Source organism: Megalobrama amblycephala, linkage group LG17, assembly GCF_018812025.1.
Source record: "Megalobrama amblycephala isolate DHTTF-2021 linkage group LG17, ASM1881202v1, whole genome shotgun sequence".
NCBI lineage: Eukaryota > Metazoa > Chordata > Actinopteri > Cypriniformes > Xenocyprididae > Megalobrama > Megalobrama amblycephala.
In genome coordinates this window covers 32,465,302-32,488,062 of record NC_063060.1, presented here as the reverse complement: position 1 = coordinate 32,488,062, position 22,761 = coordinate 32,465,302, and the positions used below count along the sequence as shown (strand labels likewise).

General features: G+C 37.2%; 2 protein-coding genes across 3 annotated transcripts in view; both read left to right on the top strand.

The window, feature by feature from the left end:
• LOC125250070 (zinc finger protein GLIS1) overlaps positions 1-10,324 on the top strand; it is a 33,662-nt gene extending 23,338 nt beyond the window's left edge. Inside the window, exons 8-11 of one of the 2 annotated variants that reach the window (XM_048162423.1) lie at positions 3,400-3,535; positions 8,835-8,974; positions 9,616-9,723; positions 9,801-10,324. In XM_048162423.1, coding sequence (XP_048018380.1) covers positions 3,400-3,535; positions 8,835-8,974; positions 9,616-9,723; positions 9,801-9,829 — 413 coding nt within the window. In that variant the 3' untranslated portion in view covers positions 9,830-10,324. Of the gene's footprint in view, positions 1-3,399; positions 3,536-8,834; positions 8,975-9,615 lie in introns of both variants that reach the window. The other variant, XM_048162422.1, reaches the window with a different exon arrangement.
• A 2,378-nt stretch (positions 10,325-12,702) lies between these two features.
• On the top strand, positions 12,703-21,938 carry si:ch211-106k21.5 (leucine-rich repeat-containing protein 38). Its single transcript, XM_048164420.1, has 2 exons — positions 12,703-13,563; positions 18,948-21,938. The coding sequence occupies exons 1-2, from the start codon at positions 13,551-13,553 to the stop codon at positions 20,141-20,143; spliced, it is 1,209 nt and encodes a 402-aa protein (XP_048020377.1). The 5' UTR covers positions 12,703-13,550; the 3' UTR covers positions 20,144-21,938.
• The last annotated feature ends 823 nt before the right edge of the window (positions 21,939-22,761 follow it).

Here is a 22,761-nt window from a genome sequence, read left to right as displayed (position 1 = left end):
TTGTGGGCTATGCTGCTTTCGTTTTTTTTTTTTCTTTTCACCCTATGGAAGGCTGAGAGACATTTTTCCAGTTTTATGCTGTAAAATTGAAGGAAGGAAAGTGTGCCTGATAGAAATGACCAGCATTTTATGTTTTTAATGCATGGCCCTGGCATCTTCTTAGCATCCTAACTAACCAGCTTCCACAGAAGACTCCATCATTTGGTTGGATTCATGTTGGTCTGTAGCTGGTCTTTTCTACATGAAAGGCACCCATATTTTGTGGAAGGGCCCATGTTTTGTTTATCTTTCTAGAAAAAAAGACAAAAATATTTGAATATGTAAATTTGAATTCTAGACGTGCAGTATTTATTTTAATTACTATTTGTGGTTTATTTTTTTAGTGTGTAGTATTTTATTGTATTTTTTGTACTACAGTTCTCTGACACAATTATTTGTCCAGAATGCTCAGTTCAAGCATTGCTGTGGAACACAAACCTTAAATTGTAGTTTACGTTTTTAGAATTCTGAATTTGCTGTTCAATTGAAGCTATAATTTTATCATTTGAACATTTACAGCTAATATCACAACTAAAAAGGTTCAGAACAACAACAAAAAAGTTTTAAAAAGTTTTAAAATACGAATCTGAATATGCAAATTTTTTTCAAAATATAAAATTCATATATTTTTACATTTTTCTAGTTTAGTATAAAGCTAAACATAATATTAGTCATTATTAGCTAGACTGTAAGATGTACATTATAATATAAGCTACTGTTTAAAAGTTTGGGGTTGGTAAGATTTTTTTTTTATATGTTAAAAACAGTTGTGCTGCTTAATATTTTTGTAGAAACTGCTATATTTTTCCAGGAATCTTTGATTAATAGAATTCATTAGAAATCTTTTGTATCATTAATGTTTTTACAGCTTTTAATCAATTTGATGTGTCCTTGCTAAATACAAGTATTCAGTTCTTTAAAAAAATCATACTGACCCCACACTTTTGAAAGCTAGAGTAAAAGAACCCAATAATGCGAGTAAAAGATGACATTGTGTAACCCTACACAAGCAGTCCAGCTGCTATGCATTTTTAACTAGTGCACAAGGAAAAAATTGTATATGTGCATGCCATTTATCATTACAGATGTGTCGAGGGGAGAGTGTGCTCAGAGCCCTGTCCACTCCCTTTCTCGTTTCCCTATACCCATCATTTACACTACGTACTATTTCTGACATCAGCTGTTCCGACGAGCTCAAAAGACCAGTGTTTGCACCGTCACTGGGCTCCCACTGTGGGCAAACGGCCACCCCACGCGTGTCTCTCACACTCCAGAATCTTTTCCATTCCAGCTGTTTTTCTTTCAGATGCTTGAGACTGAGTCAAGAAGCTGTCAGACAGCGAAGGGGCTCCTTTAGTCAACACCTGAAGTGAAAATCCATGAAGGCAGTCCACACTAATTGCCTTAGATGACTTTTATAAGAGATGTGACAGGCAGACAGAAGCCGCAGATATTCGTCTAGTCTTGCCTTATAAGAAAGAAGAAAGAATTTCTGTTTCGAGTGAAGAATGACTATGACCATGTTTAACATAAACAAGCCAAACTGACTACATTATTAATTTCTGACCAGTCATGTTCTGTTTCTCTGTCTTATTTTTCAGTTTTAGTTTTCATTGTCACCATTTGCCTGAGTTCCAGTCATTCCTCGTGGTTTCTGAGTAGTTATCACCTGTTCCCTGTTCCGTTGATTACCATCCTCTGTGTATTTAAGCCTTCTGTCTTCCTCGGTTCTTTGTCTTTTGTTAACGTTATGTTGATTGTGTATTGGCCTCTGTTTATGAAATCTTGGTTATATATTCATTCATTCTACATCACGCATCTCTCTTGAAACTTTTTTTTCAAAGCAACCCCTGACAGATTGGATAAATACGGCAAACATTTATGTGGATATTTACACAGTCAATCTCCTCCTGCTGGAGCAGGGGGATTGCTCCCTCGAAGACCACACAAGGGACTTTCTTGATCTGGCATGCTTCACTCATGCTTGGCACCGCCCAGTTTTTTTGAGGATTTATTGTACAATGAGCTGGAATATGAGATGTACTGCAGTCACCGCTGGTCCCATCCAGTTCCAAGTTGTTAAATTCATCACTGGATAAGCCTAGTTTCAAGTCATCCAAGTTGTCACTTGTTAAGCCCAACACCAAGTCACCAAATCGTCCAGCATCAAATCTCCTTTGTTCTGGATGGTCACGCCCAGCTTCCCTCTCTCTCCTCCACTATCTAAGCTGTCTAGTTCCTCGTCCTCACCTCCGCTGTCTCCCTTCAGCCCCTTGGCTCCTCCAGTGGTTCCGCTATGCTGCACGGATCTGCCAGGGGCTTCCCAGCAATCAGCTCAGCCTTGGCTCGTGAATCCCTCGGCTCCACCTCAAGCTTCCAAGCCCCAGATTCCACCTCAGCCCTCCCACCCATCAGCTCCACCATGGACTGCCATTCCTTAGGCTCCGCCAGGTCCACTTCGTCCCTCTGGCTCCACCTTGGTCTGTTGTCGCTCTGGCTTTGCCTCGGACTTCAGAGTCAGCAGCTTGGCAACACCCTGACTCACTCCCACGGTCCCACCATCTCCACCTGGTCTGCCAAACACACGGTTTGGTTTCCACCATAGCCCTCCAGGGCTTCAATGTCACCCTTACTCTTCATTCCTTGGTCTCCATCTCCATCATCTCTACCTCAGTCAGTCGTCTCCCTGGTTATGTCCAATCTCTCCTCCAAGGCTCCTCCCTCCATTGGCTCCACCGTGGACCTTCCTGTTATGGCTCTGGCTCATCCTCCTGCTCCTCCTGTCTCTCCCCTGGCTCCTCCCACCTTCATCTCCTCCCTGGTCATCGTCTCCTTGGTGTCTTCCTCTGCCTGCTCCTCGTCTTCCTCCAGAGCACCACCCTCCCTCCTTCCTTAGTTTGGACTGTTTTTGCAGCGCGAGGTCGTGCTTTTATTTTTACTAAAAAAAATAAATAAATAAATAAATAAAAAAGTCTCGTCCTCACCAAGGCTGCATTTATTTGATCAAAAATACAGTAAAATAGTAATATTGTAAAACATATTGTTACAATTCAAAATAGCTGTTTTGTATTTTAATATATTTAAAAAAATAATTTATTCCTGTTATGGCAAAGCTGAATTTTCAGCAGCCATTACTTCAGTCTGATTTGGTGCTCAAGAAATATTTATTTTTATTATCAATGTTGTTTGAGTTCATATTGAAATTTCAGTGATTGCAAGAGAATCAAAGTCTCCATTTGCTCTCCATTTGATTGCATTGCTGTTTAGAAGAAGCAACTGTGATGTAACTGGTAACAGAGATCTCATTTGTGATTTATTTTTTTTTATTTTTTTTCCCCCCTCGTTCCTGTTTGTTTACAGGATACTCAGAGGAGGATGAATCGTTTAGCAGAGTCTTATCTGGAGCCTCCAGTGTAACACTGGAGCAGCCCAGCATGGAGCACAGCAGCATCAGCCTTCACAACCATCTGCACATTAACAAGCTCAATCAGCCGAGGTGAGGATCAGCAATCTGTCAGTATGAGCATTGCAATGTATGACCATGAACATCATGATATATGTTGTGGCCAACAAGTCAACATATATATATATATATATATATATATATATATATATATATATATATATATATATATATATATATATATATATATATATATATATATATAATAATTTCTCACTGCTTTTATGAACAAAATGATGCCCATGTATATTTGTGTGCACTATTTTGCATTGTGATGATAGCGAACGTTTTGATGACAAACTTTAGTCGCCAACCCCAGGATGGCATCCTAGTAATGTCACTGCATCAGAACGTAGCATGATAAAAAATTTTAGCAAACATACAGCATAGAAACATCCAGTTTGCTGCTTTAATACATATGGGAACAATTTTACTTGAGTCTAATTAGCTATTTGTCACTGACTGGAGGACTCCCATCTGCAGTGCATATATGTGCGTCAACCACAGCAGTTAACAACATGTGCTTATGATGTGAAACATTAAAACAGCACACCCGATGCGATGGGAGCAAATCGTCCCTGCCCTGAGAACGAAGACATTATGAAGTGTGGCAACACATGTTTCTTCAGTAGAAAAATTATCATCATTATGCATTCGCATGGGTCTTTTTACAACACACGGTTAACCCATGACCTGTTCTCTCAATATTACTGTTTCGTTGTCACGCAAATATGCTGATTGTGAAGGGATTTGATTTGATCTGGATGTCTTGCATTAAGATGTTTATTCAATCTTATGCCATATGGACAATGCAGAGATCATAGGAATTTTTTTGCAGTTTTGGTCACTGTTGTGGTCATTGCTAAGTCTTGCGTAAATTTCGGTTCTTAGAAATGGCTTTAATAATTGTTCTCGTTATTTAATTTTTTTCTTTTATTGTTGTTGTTAAAGAAGCGTGTTGTTATGCTCTCACTCACCACAAACAGGCAGTGTTTGTTTCTGAACGTTTGCTTATCCAGACGTGTCCGGAAAGGGAACACATGCCACGACTTGCTTTATGTAAACAACAATCACTTTTGAGGTGATGTGACAAAAACAGAACTCTGTGGCTGTAAACAGGAAATGTGTTTTATCAAATAACAAAACACATCAGCAGAACCTACTTAACACTTCACGCATACTATTTGTTGCCAGCTATCCTACCACTGACTGTGTGACAGAAACATTGAAGGTTTGGGTTTGTGGTCCCAAAACAGAAAGCTCATTTTTCCCAAATGGGTTTTAAATGATATTAAACCTTTTTATAACTAAATTATCTTTTCTAACTCCCATCATCAGAATCTGATACCATTGCAAAATATGTTTCGTTTGGCAAAAAAAAAGCATTTAGGAGATTTTGCTTACTGAGGATTGTTGTTATTTCAAAACCCTGTTATGAAATGTGAGATTTTGAGCGACTTGTGGTTCATTTTTGAGTGAATGTGGGTGTATGCTGATGGACTTTCTTTTAAAGTAGGTATCAGAAAAGATTTATATCATTTAGAGTTCCTCTGGATATTTGGTCTTTCATCAGTTATTAGCCATTTGATCTTCCTGCCAAAAGAATCATTCAGTTTAATATATGTTTGCATTAAAATATATGGGTAGTTGAAATACTCCTGCAGTTTGACAAGCTTTACTTCATCTAAAACTATTTGAGCATTTTCTACAATTTTATAGTTTATATTAATACTGTTTTATGACCTCATATTAAATGAGACTACAAGGACTTTTTGTACTTTTAAAAATTCATATCACTTTACACCACTGTTTAAAATGAACTACTGAAATGATTAAAATGGTGAAAAACTTTCACAGCTTCTAAAATATATGCTTTTCCTTATACAGAACCATTGAAAAGTTTGGGGTCAGTAAGATATATATATATTTTTTTAAAGATAGACTTTTATTCAGCTAAGATTCATTAAATCGATCAAAAGTGGCAGTAAAGATATTTACATTGTTACATTGTTTCTATTTAAAGTAAATACTGTTCTTTTGAACTTTTGAATTTTGGAAAATATGTATAAAAAAAGAAAAGAAAAAGTAACTTTTCAAAAAAAAGTATCATAGTTTTCACAAAAATATTAAGCAGCACAAATGTTATGTGAATGATAAGAAATCGTCCTTGAGCAGAAAACTGGCATATTATATATAATATGTGTTATATAAAATGGCATAATATACATGTATCATGTGACACTAAAGACTGGAGTAATAGTTCCTGAAAATTCAGCTTTGCCATCACAGGAATAAATAACTATTTAAACACAATATTACACAATATTTCACAAAATTAATGTTTTAACTTTATTTCTATTCAAATAAATTCAGTCTTGTGAGTTGGCCTCAAAGCTTTGAATGGTACTGTATATACATATAAAATTGAACCTAAAATCTTGATGTTTATAAATCTAAAAATGCTCACAGCAAGTTATGTATTTACCTATCCATAAGCCCAATTAAATGAATGTTTTTCAGTGAATGACTTGACGAGACATTGAAGTGATTTTGGAGCTCCTTTAATAGTCAGAGCAATGTTTGGCTGTAGTAATAACTTTTGGTCCACCTGTAAGTTTAAAAGGAGGTCTGTTGGATCCATAAAATCTTTTCCGAGATGAAAGTTCCTGCCCTGTAAAGTTGAGTCATTACATTCACTTATTTAATGACCTCCTTAAACATGACAGGATACGTTACCCAAATGTCTTTGAGCAAGTCTTTCACTGCAGTGTGCTGGCCGAAAATAACGCAATGTCAACCAAGAAGAGGATCAGTGTGATGGGTAAATTGGGATTTTTAAACGCTGCATGAAAGATTCCTCTCATTCCAGCCTAAGGGTGCGTACGGGCAGCTGGCTGTGATTAGTGCATATAGAGAGGCTCGCTGTGAAAAATATGGAGTGGAGCTGTTTTCTGAGTTTTGTGCTGACAGCCGCTCTATTGGGACTCAGTCCTCTGCTCCACACACATGGCAGCGCTGCAGGGCTCCCACCAAACACACACACCACTTATCTTCTTCTCTATACTCTGGAGCCCAGTGACAGGACACGGCACCTCAGACCTGTAACACGATGAATGGATGGATACATGGCTCATATTCTGTGTTCATTTAACCAAACTTTTTTTTTAAAAAAAAGTTATGTTTATGGGCTTTTGTGCCTTTATTCAGAGAGGACAATAGAGAGCAGACAGGAAAGCATTGTGCAGATAGAGGGAGGTAGGATCGTCAAAGAACGGGAGACGGGATTCGTACTCGGGTCACCATGATGAACGCATTTGCGCATATGTTGGCGCACTGACCACTAGGCTATCGGTGCCTACTTGATCAAACAAGTTTTAAAAATTCAAGTTTAATTAAGTTTTTAAAATTTTGTTGCTAATAGTGGTGGGTCAACTAGTTACATTGAAACCAGTAAAATGTATATTCAGAAACATCCAGCCCAAATATTTGTGTATAAAATCAAAATGAAATAAAATTTATTTCCATGAAGAAAAATCCTTCCTTTTTTTAGTACACAACTGTTTTCAACATTGAAAATAATCATAAATGTTTCTTGAGCAGCAGATCAGCATATTAGAATGATTTCTGAAGGATCATGTGACACTGAAGACTGGAGTAATGATGCTGAAAATTCAGCTTTGCCATCACAGGAATAAATTACTTTGTGAAATATATTCAAATAGAAAACAGTTATTTTAAATTGTAATAATATTTCACAATATTACTGTTTTTACTGTATTTTTAATTAAATAAATGTAGCCTTGGTGAGCAGACGAAAATATATATATATATATATATATATATATAAAATATACACCAGTTTAGTTGACACTGGGTTGACACTAGCTCCATTCAGGCTGATGTGAGATACTGACACAAGCATCTTGTTGATGAATTACACTGAAGATCTTCCAAAAGACACCTGGGTCAAACACCCTCGGGCTTCTCTGTAAGGGGCTACATCAGTTCAGTGAACACTGTGCTCCACATAAAGTACATCATGATGGTTCTTTGCAGGCTAGCTGTGAGTCCCTCTGAGTTTCAGCCTATGCTGGGCTCTCAAGAGGAATGAGAGAAATAGAAACATTCTTTCATCAGTTACTGATCCTTATAGTTGGATTAATGTATCAGATATGTCCAGAACTCTTAGTAAGTGCTGCATGTGAACTATTTGTTTTTTTGTTTTTATGTGTCATGACAATCTTTTCTGACATTATTTTTGAAAAAAAAGTTCTTGAATCTTGGCTGAATTTGGCATGCACTAGAATGAATGAATGAATGAATGTCAAAATGAAGACAATAAAATATTTTATTTTTCTTAATGAATGCATTTTTTTTAATTCTTGATATACTGATATACTCTATATTTGAACTATAAATATAGAATTACATTTATGCAACAATGAACCATGGGACTTGAATTTAAGTAAATTAAAGGATTAGTTCACTTTCAAATAAAAATTAGCCCAGGCTTTACTCACCCTCAAGCCATCCTAGGTGTATATGACTTTCTTCTTTCAGATGATCACAGTCGGAGATATTTTAATAAATACCCTGATGCATCCAAACTTTATAATGGCAGTGAACAGGATCAATGAGTATGAGCTGAAGAAAGTGCTTCCATCTACATCCACATCCATCCATCATAAATGTACTCCACACGGTTCCGGGTGGGTTAATAAAGGCCTTCTGAAGCGAAGCGATGCGTTTGTGTTAAAAAAAATCCATATTTACCAAGTTATGAAGTAAATACTCAACTTATGAAGAAAGTGTAAAACTCTCACAGTTCAAAAAGCTTATGCTACATCCTATGTCCCAATTCAACTTACGGAAAAAGCTTAACTGACACGACGCCAGTTCCATTTTTTTTTTTTTTTGTAAGTTGAATATGGAAGGCAGTCTACTTCATAAGTTACTTCATAACTTGTTATATGGATATTTTTTTTACACAAATGCATCGCTTTGCTTCAGAAGGCCTTTATTAACCCCCCAGAGCCGTGTGGAGTACGTTTATGATGGATGGATGTGGATGGAAACACTTTCTTCAGCTTCATACTCGTTGATCCCGTTTACTGCCATTATAAAGCTCGGATGCGTCAGGATGTTTATTAATATATCTCCGATTGTGATCATCAGAAAGAAGAAAGTCATATACACCTAGGATGGCTTGAGGGTGAGTAAAGCTTGGGCTAATTTTCATTTGAAAGTGAACTAATCCTTTAAAGCCCATTAAAGAAATGTTAAGAGAAGTTAAGCATGCATGAATTTAAAAGCAACTGCTGTGTTCTTTCAGACTTTCTCCACTGGTTTGTGGAATCAACCTGGTCAGTGGTACCAATGAGCTCCAGTCTGTCTCTGAGAAACACAGCTCCTTCCTAAACCCACATCAAAAACTCAACCAGATGTTTAATGAAGTACCAATAAATCAGCAAGGTAAGAAAGCTATTCTGTATTACCTTCATTAATGTTAAAAAATGGTGAAAGGCATTCTTCATTCTGCTGGTTTTTATACTCTCGATATTTCCGCAAACTGACAACTTGTTGGCACCAATGCTGGAATATGCATTAACTTTACAAAATGCAGCGGCGTTAGTCAGCAAAGCAAGTCTGAGACAAAAACCTCCTTCAAATGATTTTACAGCCTGTTTCAGGAAGGCCTTCATTTACGGGAACACAGAGCATTTCATGAAGAGGGCCATTGTTGCTGTTAAAGATTTATAGTTGCATTTGCTTGTTTCCCATTGTCTACGTGGTTAGTTTATAATAACAAGTGGCAATGATTAAAATCTGGCTCTGTTAAATCAGTGTTCAACGACAGCTCAAAAACCACTAAATTAGATCATTTAATCAGATCCATGTGCATGTTAACCAGGATTAAGCTGGAAAGATGTTTAGACCCCTTTGTAAACAAAATGTGAATTTTTAGGATACTCCATAAATCCTTTAATTAAATATTGAGGTGATTTTAAAAAGATGTTTGTCTTTTTATTGGTGGAATATCAAGTAATCTAGGAAGTAGAAAATGCAAATAAAATGTGTTTAGCTAATTCTGTACTTTCTGTGTCTTTGTCTAGTTTTTCAGGCCACTTTTAATCGAGTTGAGCAGATTTCCAGTAATGAAAGAGACGATCTGCATAATTTTGACCAAAATGGATTTCCTTTTACATGTATAAACTCCTCTGGTAAGTGTCAATTTATGTCAGTCTGCTCCTAACCTTCATCTCTGGTTTAATTCTGCAACCTCTCTCTTTGTTGGCAGGCTACAGCTTAACTCAGGACATACAGTAGGTGAGTGGGAATCGCCCCTCTTCCCTGTCCTGCTCCGGTCGGAATCTATATGAGCACTGCCTCAGTCAGATCTACTCTCTGTAGACTTGAGACACACCTTAGAACCGCTGCGTCTGAGAGCAGCAGTGTAGGAACAAGGACATGAAAGCATGCACTTTGAGGAAGTGGAGCATCATTCATTGAGAGATTCCTTGAGCATTGAGTCGGAGAAAAGAGAGACTCCTTGGCTCGGGCACTGATGATCGTGATGAAGATGATTATGCAGCAGCCTTGTGTTTTGATGCTGAATAGACACTGTAATTTTCTGTTTGTGTGTGCACAGAGAATGTTAGGAGATATGCTGTTTATATTGAGTTGGTATGGTAACATGACACAATTCTTTATATAACATGTTTTGTTGTATTTTCAGACATTAGTTTCATGTGTGATGCAATATCACATCATAGTGTACCATTTTGCTGCCTTTCTCAAATAAATTACAGAGAAATATCTGTCTATCTGTCTGTCCTGATTGTTTCAGGTGTTTGACCATGAAATGCTCCTCTGCAGGCTAACAGAAGGAAGTATTACTATAGTAGAATTCTGCCATCTTGTGGTTAACTCGAATATAACGCCTAAAAGGTTTGTCTTCCTTTTACTCGAACTGTAGTTTAACGTTCGGCTAATAATAAGGTGACCAGATTTCTGAAATGAAAACCGGGGACATTTCCTAGTTCTTCAGTGGTGGTCAAAATATAACTGAAATCTAATTTATTATGAATAAAAATAAATAAATAATTAAAAAACGGGGACAGACTACATCTGGGGGGTGGGGGTGAGGGGATATAATAAATAATCACACTATGAAAGCAGATCAAAACAGTAGGCAATTACATGTGTTTTTGTAAAAGAAAAAACAAAAATATAAATATAAGAAAATGATAAATACTGTATTTAACCTTTTTTACACTTTCTAATTGTATTTAAAGGGTTAGTTCCAGGGACGTGCACAGGGGGGTTGCTCAGGTTGCCCGGGCAACTGCCCATATGCCCTTCTCGACTCACGTTGCCCTTCCGAGGTGGAAAAAAATAAATAAAAAAATCGTACAATGGATGCAGAATTTCACGTAGGCCTAGATAAAAATAAAAAATAAAAATAAAAAATCGCAAAGCCTCATTCACTTCCATATTCGGGCACCCGTCCGAAAGTGAAAGTCAGTAAGGGGAAGGGCAAACTCTGTTTACGTGGCTGCAGCGCTGCATGCGACCGGCACCTGAGCTGAGCCTGCATGAGCGGCACTAGAAGGAGATTGTCGCGGTTGTCAGGAGAGACGACTTAACGTTGTCGGAAAGGTGATTAAGGTTATAATCGTTAACGAAAACGAACGAAAAAACGAAAACTAGGTAGGAAAAAACAACGTCGTTAACTGAAATAAAAATAAAAACGAGGCATTACAAAAAACGATAACTAACCAAAACTGTGGTGTGTTTGGCAAAACTAACTAAAATAAAATTATAGATTAAATGTCCTTAGTTTTCGTCTTTGTCAATGTCTTTCATAGAGCAAACGTTCAGCTGCATTTCATTTCCCTGCGTCTCTCACTCACGCGTCTCTCTCACATACTCGCGCGCGCACAGCCCCTCCCTCCGTGCACACCGCGCCTCCATGAGAACAAGTGTTGGAAGCAAGTTCGCGAAAGGTTGGTATCTCGTGAAAACCTTTACACAATCACACATTAAAAAGTGGTATAAAAATTTAAAAAAATTTAAAAATTTAAAAATGTTTAATTCTGAATTTGAAATTTTGTCAGTGTGTTAATGTCGACCCGAGAAGCGAAAGAAAGTTAACTAGACGCAGGTAAAATGCAAGGGTTGTCGATGTCAAAACACTATTTAAGCTGTGATTCAAGTAAGGAATAATTGACGACGGGCCGTTGAAATATTAGAAAAATAATGCACACCTGAGGTCGTGATTCGGTCACGACTCGAAGTGGAGTCAATTATTCCGCTTATACCGCGGTTATTCTCAGTCCTTCATATAGCCCATGAGGTTTTTTTTTTTTTTTTTTTTTTTTTTGTGGGGGTGCCCTTTTTTTTTTTTAGGTCAGAGCAACTGCCCCTCAAAATTCCTGTGCACGTCCCTGGTTAGTTCACCCCAAAATGAAAATAATGTCATTTATTACTCACCCTCATGGCGTTCCACACCCGTAAGGCCTTCGTTAATCTTCAGAACACAAATTAAGATATTTTAGTTGAAATCCGATGGCTCAATGAGGCCTGCATTCACAGCAATGACATTTCCTCTCTCAAGATCCATAAAGGTAGGCTACTAAAAACATATTTTAATCAGTTCATGTGAGTACAGTAATTCTATCTTAATATTATTAAGCGACAAGAATACTTTTTTGTGCACCAAAAAAACAAAATAATGACTTTTCAACAATGTAGTGATGGTCCGATTTCAAAACACTGCTTCGGAGCTTTATGAATCGAATCAGTGATTATTTTTTTATTTATTCATATCGGTTGTATAGATGTGGGGGAATTACTGTGTTGTAACGGCGGAACTTTCGCGAACGTGTAAAATTGAGTGCAAAACAAAAATACCACACCATGTTCAGAAAATGCTATAGCCTATAATACATACAAATAATAATACTTTAATTTAACATGGGTAGTTAGAATGTGACTACCCTGAAACTACCTTGTCTCTTTGATAATTGATGATAACAGTGATTTCTCATATCTCGTTCTTCATGGCAACAGTAGTGGAGCTCGATCAGTGTATCTCCAGCCCCCTCTGTTGGTCAAAGTAATCACTACACGACTGCTCTGGCAACCTGCAGTCTGTTGGTCGGGCTTTTTATAGTGTATTTAAGGGTTGTTTTCAACATGCTGTATAACGGGGACATTTTCGGGGACAGCTCCGGAAAACGGGGAGGTCTGATCACCCATAGCTAGTAATAAGCATCTCTTTTGCGTTTATAGGCTATTATTCTTACATTATTCTAATGTGTTTCAAAGTCACTGCAAACTGAAGTCATCTTACTTCCTTTATTATTTAATGAAGATGAAATAGTGTTAAAGCAACAGAGATTATGAAAAGCACTACAAGTATAAACAACGTGTTTCGGCGCCGTGGACACGTGGCTAAACGTCAACCTTAAAGAGGTAAATAAAATACAAATATATATTTGCGATATGAAAATCAAATATAAAGTGATAAATATTGTGAGCATTATTTTTTGCCAATCTGATTTTACCTGAAAGAGCGCGAGCAGCGTGTTGTTGCTATGGTTACCACCTCAGCAGGCGAACGCAATTTCTCGCAAGCGTCACTCTTTTATGGTTTGTGGACTTTTACTCAACTCTTGGGGTTACTGAAACGTTGTTTGAAAACGCTCTTGAAACGAATTAACATATAGTTTCATGTAAAAGGAATATACATTTTTAAGAGCCCCCAACCCCCCACATGCTCAGACCTCACAGTATGAAGCAAGTGAGGGGAAGTCTGCCAGGTGAGTTTCCCTTCTGCTGTGTTCTCTCACCAACTTTCCCTCTGCATCACACACACAGACAGGAAGCAGAATTTCCACATTCCAGCCGGTGTTGTGTTGATCAGGACACACCCAGCGCTCGCACACACACACATTGTACAGTAGAGTCGCGATGGGACTGCTGCTCTAGCGCTTTGTGTTGCGCTCATCTGAATGAATGACAGTTCTACCAACAGCTCACAATAATGACACGTGAAGGTAAGCGTCACTTTACTCTTGCTCTGTTACTGTTGCACCCATATATTTGCCCGAGTGAATTTGAGTAAAGTTAGAATTGCTCCGGTAATGTACAATGGACGTAGAGACAGTGGTTTTGATAAATAAATAATTTTTTAGTAAATTTATTAACTAGAAACATTTTATGTTGAAAGTTTCTGCTTTGCAGACATAATCGGATTGTTTTGTATTGACTTGTTACTGTTTTATCAGTGCTAACCAGACGCGTTGTGAAGTTGCGCTCGAGTAAAATAAAAGATCCGCTATCTGAGAGGAAAGTGCCGGACTGGGTGTAACAGCGCGCATTGTTCTGCCATGAGATCATGTAGGATAGGTTGGAATATACTCATCACTTTAATGCATTCGTTTACACATTAGGAAGAAAACTTTTTAGTTTTAATATGCCCCTCTTTCCTTAATGTTTAGTTGGAACAAACCTTGCGCTCCAGATAGGCTACTTGTACCTTTAACCTCACAGTATTGATCTCCCTTGCACAATATATGGATAACTCAGTCACTATAACATGTTTATTTATTATAGGTTGTGTCCTTTTTACTGGCCTAAATATTTTTATTTCCAATTGAGCTCATATTTTGAGGAATAGCAGTTGCATCCACTAATAAATTAAAGGATTAGTTCACCCAAAAATGAAATTTCTGTCATTAATTACTCACCCTCATGTCGTTCCAAACCCTTAAGCTCTTTGTTCATCTTCTGAACACAAATTAAGATATTTTAGATGAAATCCAAGGGTTTCTGAAGCACACATAGGCAGCAACGCCATTGCTTTTTTAGTCCAGGAAAGGTAGTAAAGACATTGTTAAAATAGTCAACATGACTGCAATGGTTCAACCTTAATGTTATGAAGTGACGAGAGTACTTTTTGTGTGCAAAAAAACGAAACAAAAATATTGACTTTATTGAACAATTTGAACTGTTGTTGCAGTTGACAGTTCCATGTTCTACGTCAGAACGCATCACACGCACGCGTCCTGCTGCTCACGTGTACAGGGTCGGCCAATCATATAATTATTATATTGAGCCGGTGTTGGGCTGAATTGTGACCCCCGCCAAATTATTACCCCCCTAGTATCGGTAGGTTTAGGATAAGGTGTGGGGTTAGGGTTAGGCAATCAGGTACCAACTTCAATGAGGGGGGTAATAATTTGGCAGGGAGTCGAAATTCCGCACAACACCGGCGTTTGAACGTAAACACGGAAGGCCTGAATTGCGTTCACTATGTCAAATGCGTATGACAACAGCTCAAATTGTTAAATAAAGTCGTTATTTTGAAATTGACTTACGACATTCTATGACATGAAAGTCATCTCAATTTAAACGATCTCAATGATGTGGCTGTTGTGGTTTGTGATCATAGGAGCATCAGCTGCTGCAGTAAATGTGGTTTGAAATTGACATAGTCCTTTTATGTTTAACTGTTTTAAATGCCCATTGCCCGCCATACACAGTTGCCCTGAAGCCACCGGCGTGGTGGTACCACCGGGCTTTGGTCCGTCATCGCTGCTTGCAGCTATATTTTTTGTTTTGTTTTTGCACACAAAAAGTATTCTCGTCACTTCATAATATTAAGGTTGAACCACTGTAGTCACATGGACTGTTTTAATGATATCTTTAATACTTTTCTGGACCTCAAAAGGTGTAATGACGTTGCTGGCTATGTGTGCTTCAGAAACTATTGGATTTCCTCCAAAATATCTTAATTTGTGTTCTGAAGATGAACAAAGGTCTAAAGGGTTTGGGACGATATGAGGGTGAGTAATTAATGACAGAAATGTCATTTTTGGGTGAACTAACCCTTTAAATGGGGAAACACAAAGACCATTTTTTTATTATTAACATTTAGTTTAAAGAAAATAAACCAGTATAGCTGGAAGGATCTAGCTGTTTGTTTGCGTGTGTGATTGTGTCAGTTTTTTCCTACATTGGGAACCACCACAAGACAGAAAGGTTTCTGTGATGATCCGGTTTAGGCTTACAGGATAGAAAATATCATTAGCTCAGTATAAAACAATAGTCAATGGAAAGTTGATTAGAAAAGCAAACCTGTGTGCATGTAAGAGAGAGATCAGCACTTATCTGGTGCTTAGATCAAAATTTAAGTTATTGTTTTGTTAGGGCTTGTTTGCTGAACGTAAGCTTGCCAAGATTGTTTTTCTTCAATGGCATTAAGTGCTTAAAATAAAGAATTTAGAGCACATTATAAGGACTTAAGCTGGGGACACACTTAACTATTGTAAGGCCGATTATGAATGTAATTTGATACTTATGACTGATCATGCTCAAATGCGTCCAGTCAGAGCCAGCTGCGTTGAGTCGGCAATTACAGTCGGTGTTTAAATTCCATGTGTAAATATATAAATCTGCTTCAGTCAAAGGAAACAGTCTTTGTGTGTTGAGCTCAGTCTTAGAATGTTTCAGCTAGTCGCTAAGTGTGTCCTCGGCTTTAATGTGGGTTTGGACATCTTAGATTAAATCTGCAAATCTCTAAATTGTGATACTCTATTACCTATCATTACTTCATTATAAGAATTACTTGTAATGGCTGATTTTCTGTATTACATCTAGATTTATGATGTTTGTCACTTTAACAGATGACATATAATTTCAGAGAGAAAATTCGGGGCCGGTGTTGGGTAAACAAATAGCTGTTGATGATATCTAAAGTAAAATGAGTGTTTCAGCAGTACTGAATGCAGGGCTGGATTGGCCTGGTTCCTCACCCCTCGTTCCTGATGTGGATAGTCTGTGTTGTCAGGGGGTTTGCACATTCCACTTCTATTGTTTACATCAGGAAAGTCTGATGCCAGGCCTATACTTGTGGGGGAACGAAAACATGTACAGTCCTCTGCACAGCAGGGAAAAAGATACCGGAGTAAAGTTTTCTTAAAGATAAGAGAAGAATTTGCTTTTTCCCCTGAAACTAATGAAACTAAAAAATTGTAGTAAAAAAAACAAAAAACAAAAAGTCTTATTTTCACTAATAAAAGAAAAACATTTGCATTAATTCTTTCAGATATATTGTTATACATGCTGTGATCGCTGACAATAATCAGTGTAAGCATAAATTTATGTTTTCATAGCTTCAGAAATTATATTACATACTTCTGTTTAATGAACGTGAACAGGAAAGCACTTATTGTCTTGCACCTCAGCCATCAAAGGATGTGTGGGTGATATATTTGTTCAGTTCCCAACCAACCGTGAGCTGCATGGTTGCCAGATAAGATGTTTCTCTGTGAAGCATGGACTCCTGATCCCAGACTCACCTCATCGCCATGCCAACTCTCACACTAATGACAACAGTGCCGAAGCCATGGCAGTGTTGCTATGCACATGGGATCTTTACATCTCTGCTCAAACTGAGCAAGCAGATCCCTGGAGGTCAAGCTAGAACATAACAGAAAGAGAGAGAATAGACATGCATGCGATATTTTACTCTTAAGATGTAGAATCAGAGAGCAAAACTATGTCATTTTTTTGTTGACTGTTCAAAGTGTAGCACTTTCAAAACTGTTTGTTTTTGTGGTCCGACCTGTCAAACCAATCTGATTAATATTCCTAGGTATAGTAGCCATCACTCATTTTAGTAAAATATATTATTTCTTTTTATAAAATATGTAATATTAGAATATATAAGACAATATTATATCAAAATTGTATACGTGCACTACATATATATATATATATATATATATATATATATATATATATATATATATATATATATATAAAGTAATAAATGACTGAATGTTCATTCATTTTAAAGGTTGGGTAAAGTGGGTAGGCCTAAGTGACAGAATTCTTCGAAACTAATTGAATAGAACAGAATTAAACTACTGTAATGTCAAAGTAGTTAAATGCATTAAATGTGATAGCATACATGATAATATAATAAAATTATGAGCATTTGTACATCTCAAACTATGTTTTAGATGTTGTCAATTAATGTATATGTTTCAGTGTTAAAGGATTAGTTCACTTCAGAATTACAATTTCCTGATAATTTACTCACCCCCATATCATCCAAGATGTTTGTCTTTCTTTCTTCATTTGAAAAGAAATTACGGTTTTTGAGGAAAACATTCCAGGATTTTTCACCATATAGTGGACTTCAGGGTTCAACGGTTGAAGGTCCAAATTGCAGTTTCAATGCAGCTTTGAAGAGCTCTACACGATCCAAGACGAGGAACAAGGGTCTTATCTAGTAAAGCATTTTCTAAATAATAATAATAAAAAAAATCTAGCTCTGCGATGCGCCTTAGAAGGCGGAAGTAACGCGGTAGGGTGAAAAACTCATCTCATTTTCTCCTCCAACTTTAAAATTGTCTGACATCTTGTTTTTGTAAAGGCTGTTTGACTTAGTCTTTGCACGTTCGCTTTTAAACACTTTCTCTCGCAAGACGAGCATTTGTGGTTAAAAGTATAGAAAACGAGAAAACGACTCGTTTTGCTAGATAAGACCCTTATTCCTCGGCTGGGATCGTGTAGAGCCCTTTGAAGCTGCATTGAAACTGCATTTTGAACCTTCAACCCATTGAAACCTGTTGAAGTCCATTATATGGAGAAAAATCCTGGAATGTTTTCCTCAAAAATCTTAATTTCTTTTCGACTAAAGAAAGACATAAACATCTTGGATGACATAGAGGTGAGTAAATTATCAGGAAATTTTAATTCTGAAGTGAACCAATCCTTTAAGGCCCCAATATACTTCAAATGAAATCGAATTGATGTGATGTCATTTCGAACAAAATCAGGCCAAAACGAATTTAGTTTGTGTTTGTTTTAGGAGTTTGAAATGGTTTGCCGAAGCAAACTCTGAGGAAAAGTTTGCTCCAGCTGCCAGAGTCATTAAGCAATTTATTGAATAAAATGTAATATAAATAAATGTGACGTGACTTTACTGGAGTGCTAATTTGCAGAGCTTGTGCTAACATACCCATGTTGTTATGATCAGATGCTTTTCTTATGCTTTCTATAAAAAAAAATCCTTGCTGTTTTCTCATTTTTGTTGTGTTTATTTTGTTACTGAGAGGAAAGCGTGCAGCACATATTTACATATTCATCTAAACGCCGCTCTCAGCAGTGTGGGTAGCGTCAGATGTTCGATAACAGTATATTTCTGCTGACGTATTTCGAACTTCTTTTTACCCCTAAACAAAGAACAAAAAAGAACTTCACCGAATCGCCGTGAGTATATCGGGGCCTTTAGGAGTTTTTGAGAAACCTCTTTGGAAACAATCATTATTTTTGTCACTCCATTTGGTGCCACATTACATAATTCACTGTTTAATTATTATAAGTTTGAAGTTTTGTCTAATCCTTGGTTTTTTGTTTTTTATTGTAGGGCTTGTCTTTTTATGTGGGTTGGGGATTCTCCAAATGCTGCATGTGACTGAAGGAAGCATTGGGGGATGTGGGTGTCCAGCGGCCAGCAGTTTGTCTCATTTTCCATCTAAGGTACCCAATGACACATGCTGCTTGAACTACTCAGGATCCACATTTAACCAGATGTCTTGGTCAGCTTTTTTGTCACATACACACCTGCAGATTTTGGACCTGACGAACTGTAATATCAGTCACTTTGATAACAGTGAGGTCGATGTTGCTGTCAGTTCACTGAGAGAGCTGTATCTCAGCCAGAACAGACTAACATCTCTCCCAGCTGACTTCCTCACTAAAGCTTATAGTTTGGAAGTGCTGGATTTGGGAGTGAATCATCTGAAGGATCTTCCCGAGCAATTTCTGCAGACCGCGGACAAACTGCGAGTGCTGATCCTGGGATGGAACCAGCTGAGTGCTCTGCCTCATTCAGCGCTTAAGCCTTCGCTAAAGCATCTGGAGCTCATTGGAAACCCCTGGGACTGTACATGCTCTCTGTGGGAGGGGCTTCAAAGTGGTCTGCATGACAACTCTAGCAGCCTTCAGGACCTCGTAGGTAATCTGACCTGTGCCTCTCCTCAAAATCTGGCTGGGCGGACGATTTGGTCTTTGCAGACCAGTGACGTGTGTCATTTGGCCAACCTGACCGCTCTCTTCATCCTGCTTCCCCTGCTCCTGCTCCTCAGTTTGGTGCTGTGCTGGTGCTGTGGCAGAAAGAAGAAGAGGAAAGAGACTCCCTCGTTCAGCCCAACTCGAAAAAGGGCCAACAACTCCCATTGCAACGGACGGTGGCCACATGCCAAACTGCCCACTGAGGAGTCAGCAGTGTCTGTGGATGGCAGCAAGGAGGTCATACTGAGGAACCAGCTGATGCTTCAGCCCGCGTCCAACCTGTTAGGCAGCACTCGGGATATTTATGAGGAGGTGGAGATCAAACTGGGCTCTGTGGACTCGCTGGCTCCTCCGCCATCTACTTGCTCCACAGAAGGGACCGCTGGAAAGCAGGACCTGGACACGGTGAGTGTGAGCGAGGTGATGAAGGACTCGGCCGATCGGGAGAAAGCGTACTTGACCCAGTCCACTGAATACTACAGCCTGGTTCCTGGGATTGAAATCGAAGACTCTGATCATGGAGAGTATGAAAGTGTGGACCTTTCGTGACATTACAGGAAATGCTGAATTTGGTTGAAATACTCAGAGATTCAATTAAAGGGATAGTTCCCCCAGAAAGTGAAAATTATCCCGTGATTTACTCACCCTCAAGCCATCCTAGGTGTATATGACTATCTTCTTTCAGACGAACACAATTGGAGATATATTTAAAAAAAATATCCTGGCTCTCCCAAGCTTTATAACGGTAGTGAACGAGGAGCATATTTTTAAGCCCAAAACAATGCATCCATCCATCATAAATATAATCCATATGGCTCCAGGGGGCATATGAAACAAAGCGGTGGGATTTGGTAAGAAAAATATACACATTTAAAACTTTATGAACTAAAATAACTAGCTTCCACCAAACAACCATAAGCATACTGCACAAGTTGATTTGCGCCAAATGATATCCCCTGATGCATTGTATGATGCAGGATGTAGGAGTAGCGTAAGCTTAGACTTCTAGTTTATAGAAGTTTAGACTTCTAATTCGGTGTTTTGTTTTGCTCTATCCTTTGAGCTTCCAAAGTTTTAAATATGGATATTTTTCTTACAAAAACCCAATGCATTGCTTCAGAAGGCCTTTATTAACCCCCTGAGGCTGTATGGATTATATTTATGATGGATTTTTGGGGGGGTTCAAAACATGCCCCACTCATTATTATAAAGCTTGGGAGAGCCAGGATTTTTTTAAATATATCCCCGATAGTGTTTGTCTGAAAGAGTAGGTTGGGGTGAGTAAATCATGGGATAATTTTCATTTTTGGGTGAACTATCCCGTTAAGTACACTGGAGTTTTGTGTCTCTGAATTGAATTGGATCACTGGTCATTACGTTATCCATGATTACGTTATCCATAAGGAAGTCACTGCGCCAGTGCGGAACCATTACTTTTGCATACAACGTGAATGAATTACTGTACTGATAAAGTGTCAAACGAAACTGTTTGCCAAGATAAGCTATCGTATAGCTGTCGCCTGGATATTTTCATTATATCGAGATTTTTATATCTTCGTTGTCTACTGTAATTTAGTTGGGAAGTTTTTATTATTGTAATCTTTGTTTCACATTCAGTTACAGTGTTTAGTGTACAATGTATTTGGTGTCCCATATAATTTATATATCATATTATGAAGAGGAACAGTAACAGTAGAGAGCAAGAGAACATTAGACAGAACCACAGTCCAACCTCTGATCACTATCATAAGCAACCAAATCTGCCATTGTAACTATAATTGAAAACAGTGCTTTGCTAAAATTTGATATATAATGGACCAACATTTCTCTTCTACACAGAAGTATGGAGGTTGGTATATGAAGAATGAAGTTTTTTTCTAACTATATATATGTTGAAAACAGTGACCATTTACTCAATAGTATCTAGCCTTTATCCACATTTGGCATCCACAGCTGATGTAATCATTATTTTTGGTCTTGTTAATAATTAATGTAATCTTAGCGAGTTCAAAATGTGCATAATCAAATCAACAGAAACAGCTATACTAGTCAAATGAAGTGGCTTTCAGATAATATCAGGCTGACTCAGCGAGTACAAGTTAACATAAGCAGATTTCAATGGAAAGAATAAATAAAGCAAAAGAGTGAGTATGCACACCATACAGAACAAATCACTCTCAACTTTTACCTATAAAATGACTTTTTCTATCTCACGTCCATTGTTATTGTTAACTAAAACTAAAATTATTAAATATTGTAATAGTTTTCGTTAATTGAAATAAAGCTAAAATGAAATAAAATATAAATATCAGATGAAAAACTTAAATGAAAATGAGAAATGTTTGCCTTGGCAACAAACTAAAATAAAACAAGTTAAAGCTGAAGTACTAAAATTACTAAAACTTATACTGAAATAAAACAAAATAGAAACATGAAAAAATCAATAAAAATGATAAAAGCACATAAAACAACAAACTAAAATTGAAATAAAAACAAAAATATATATAATAGTGATAAATATATATTATAGTGTAATAGTGATTTCAAACTATTAATGAATACTGTATATATATATATATATATATATATATATATATATATATATATATATACAGTACAGTATATACCACTGGAACCACTAAGATTTTTAATGTTTTTAAAAGAAGTTTCGTCTGCTCACCAAGGCTACATTTATTTAATTAAAAATACAGTAAAAACAGTAATATTGTGAAATATTATTACAATTTAAAATAACTGTTTTCTATTTGAATATATTTCACAAAGTAATTTATTCCTGTGATGGCAAAGCTGAATTTTCAGCATCATTACTCCAGTCTTCAGTGTCACATGATCCTTCAGAAATCATTCATATATGCTGATCTGCTGCTCAAGAAACATTTATGTGTACAATTGTACAAAATATTTGTGTACAATATTTTTTTTCAGGATTATTTGATGAATAGAAAGTTCAAAAGAACAGTGTTTATCTGAAATCTAATCTTTTGTAACATTATAAATGTCTTTACTGCCACTTTTGATTGATTTAATGCATCCTTGCTGAATAAAAGTATTCATTTCTTTAATTTCTTTTCAAAAAAATAAAAATAAAAATTCTTACTGACCCCAAACTTTTGAACGCTGAACATTGAAGACTGGAGTAACGATGC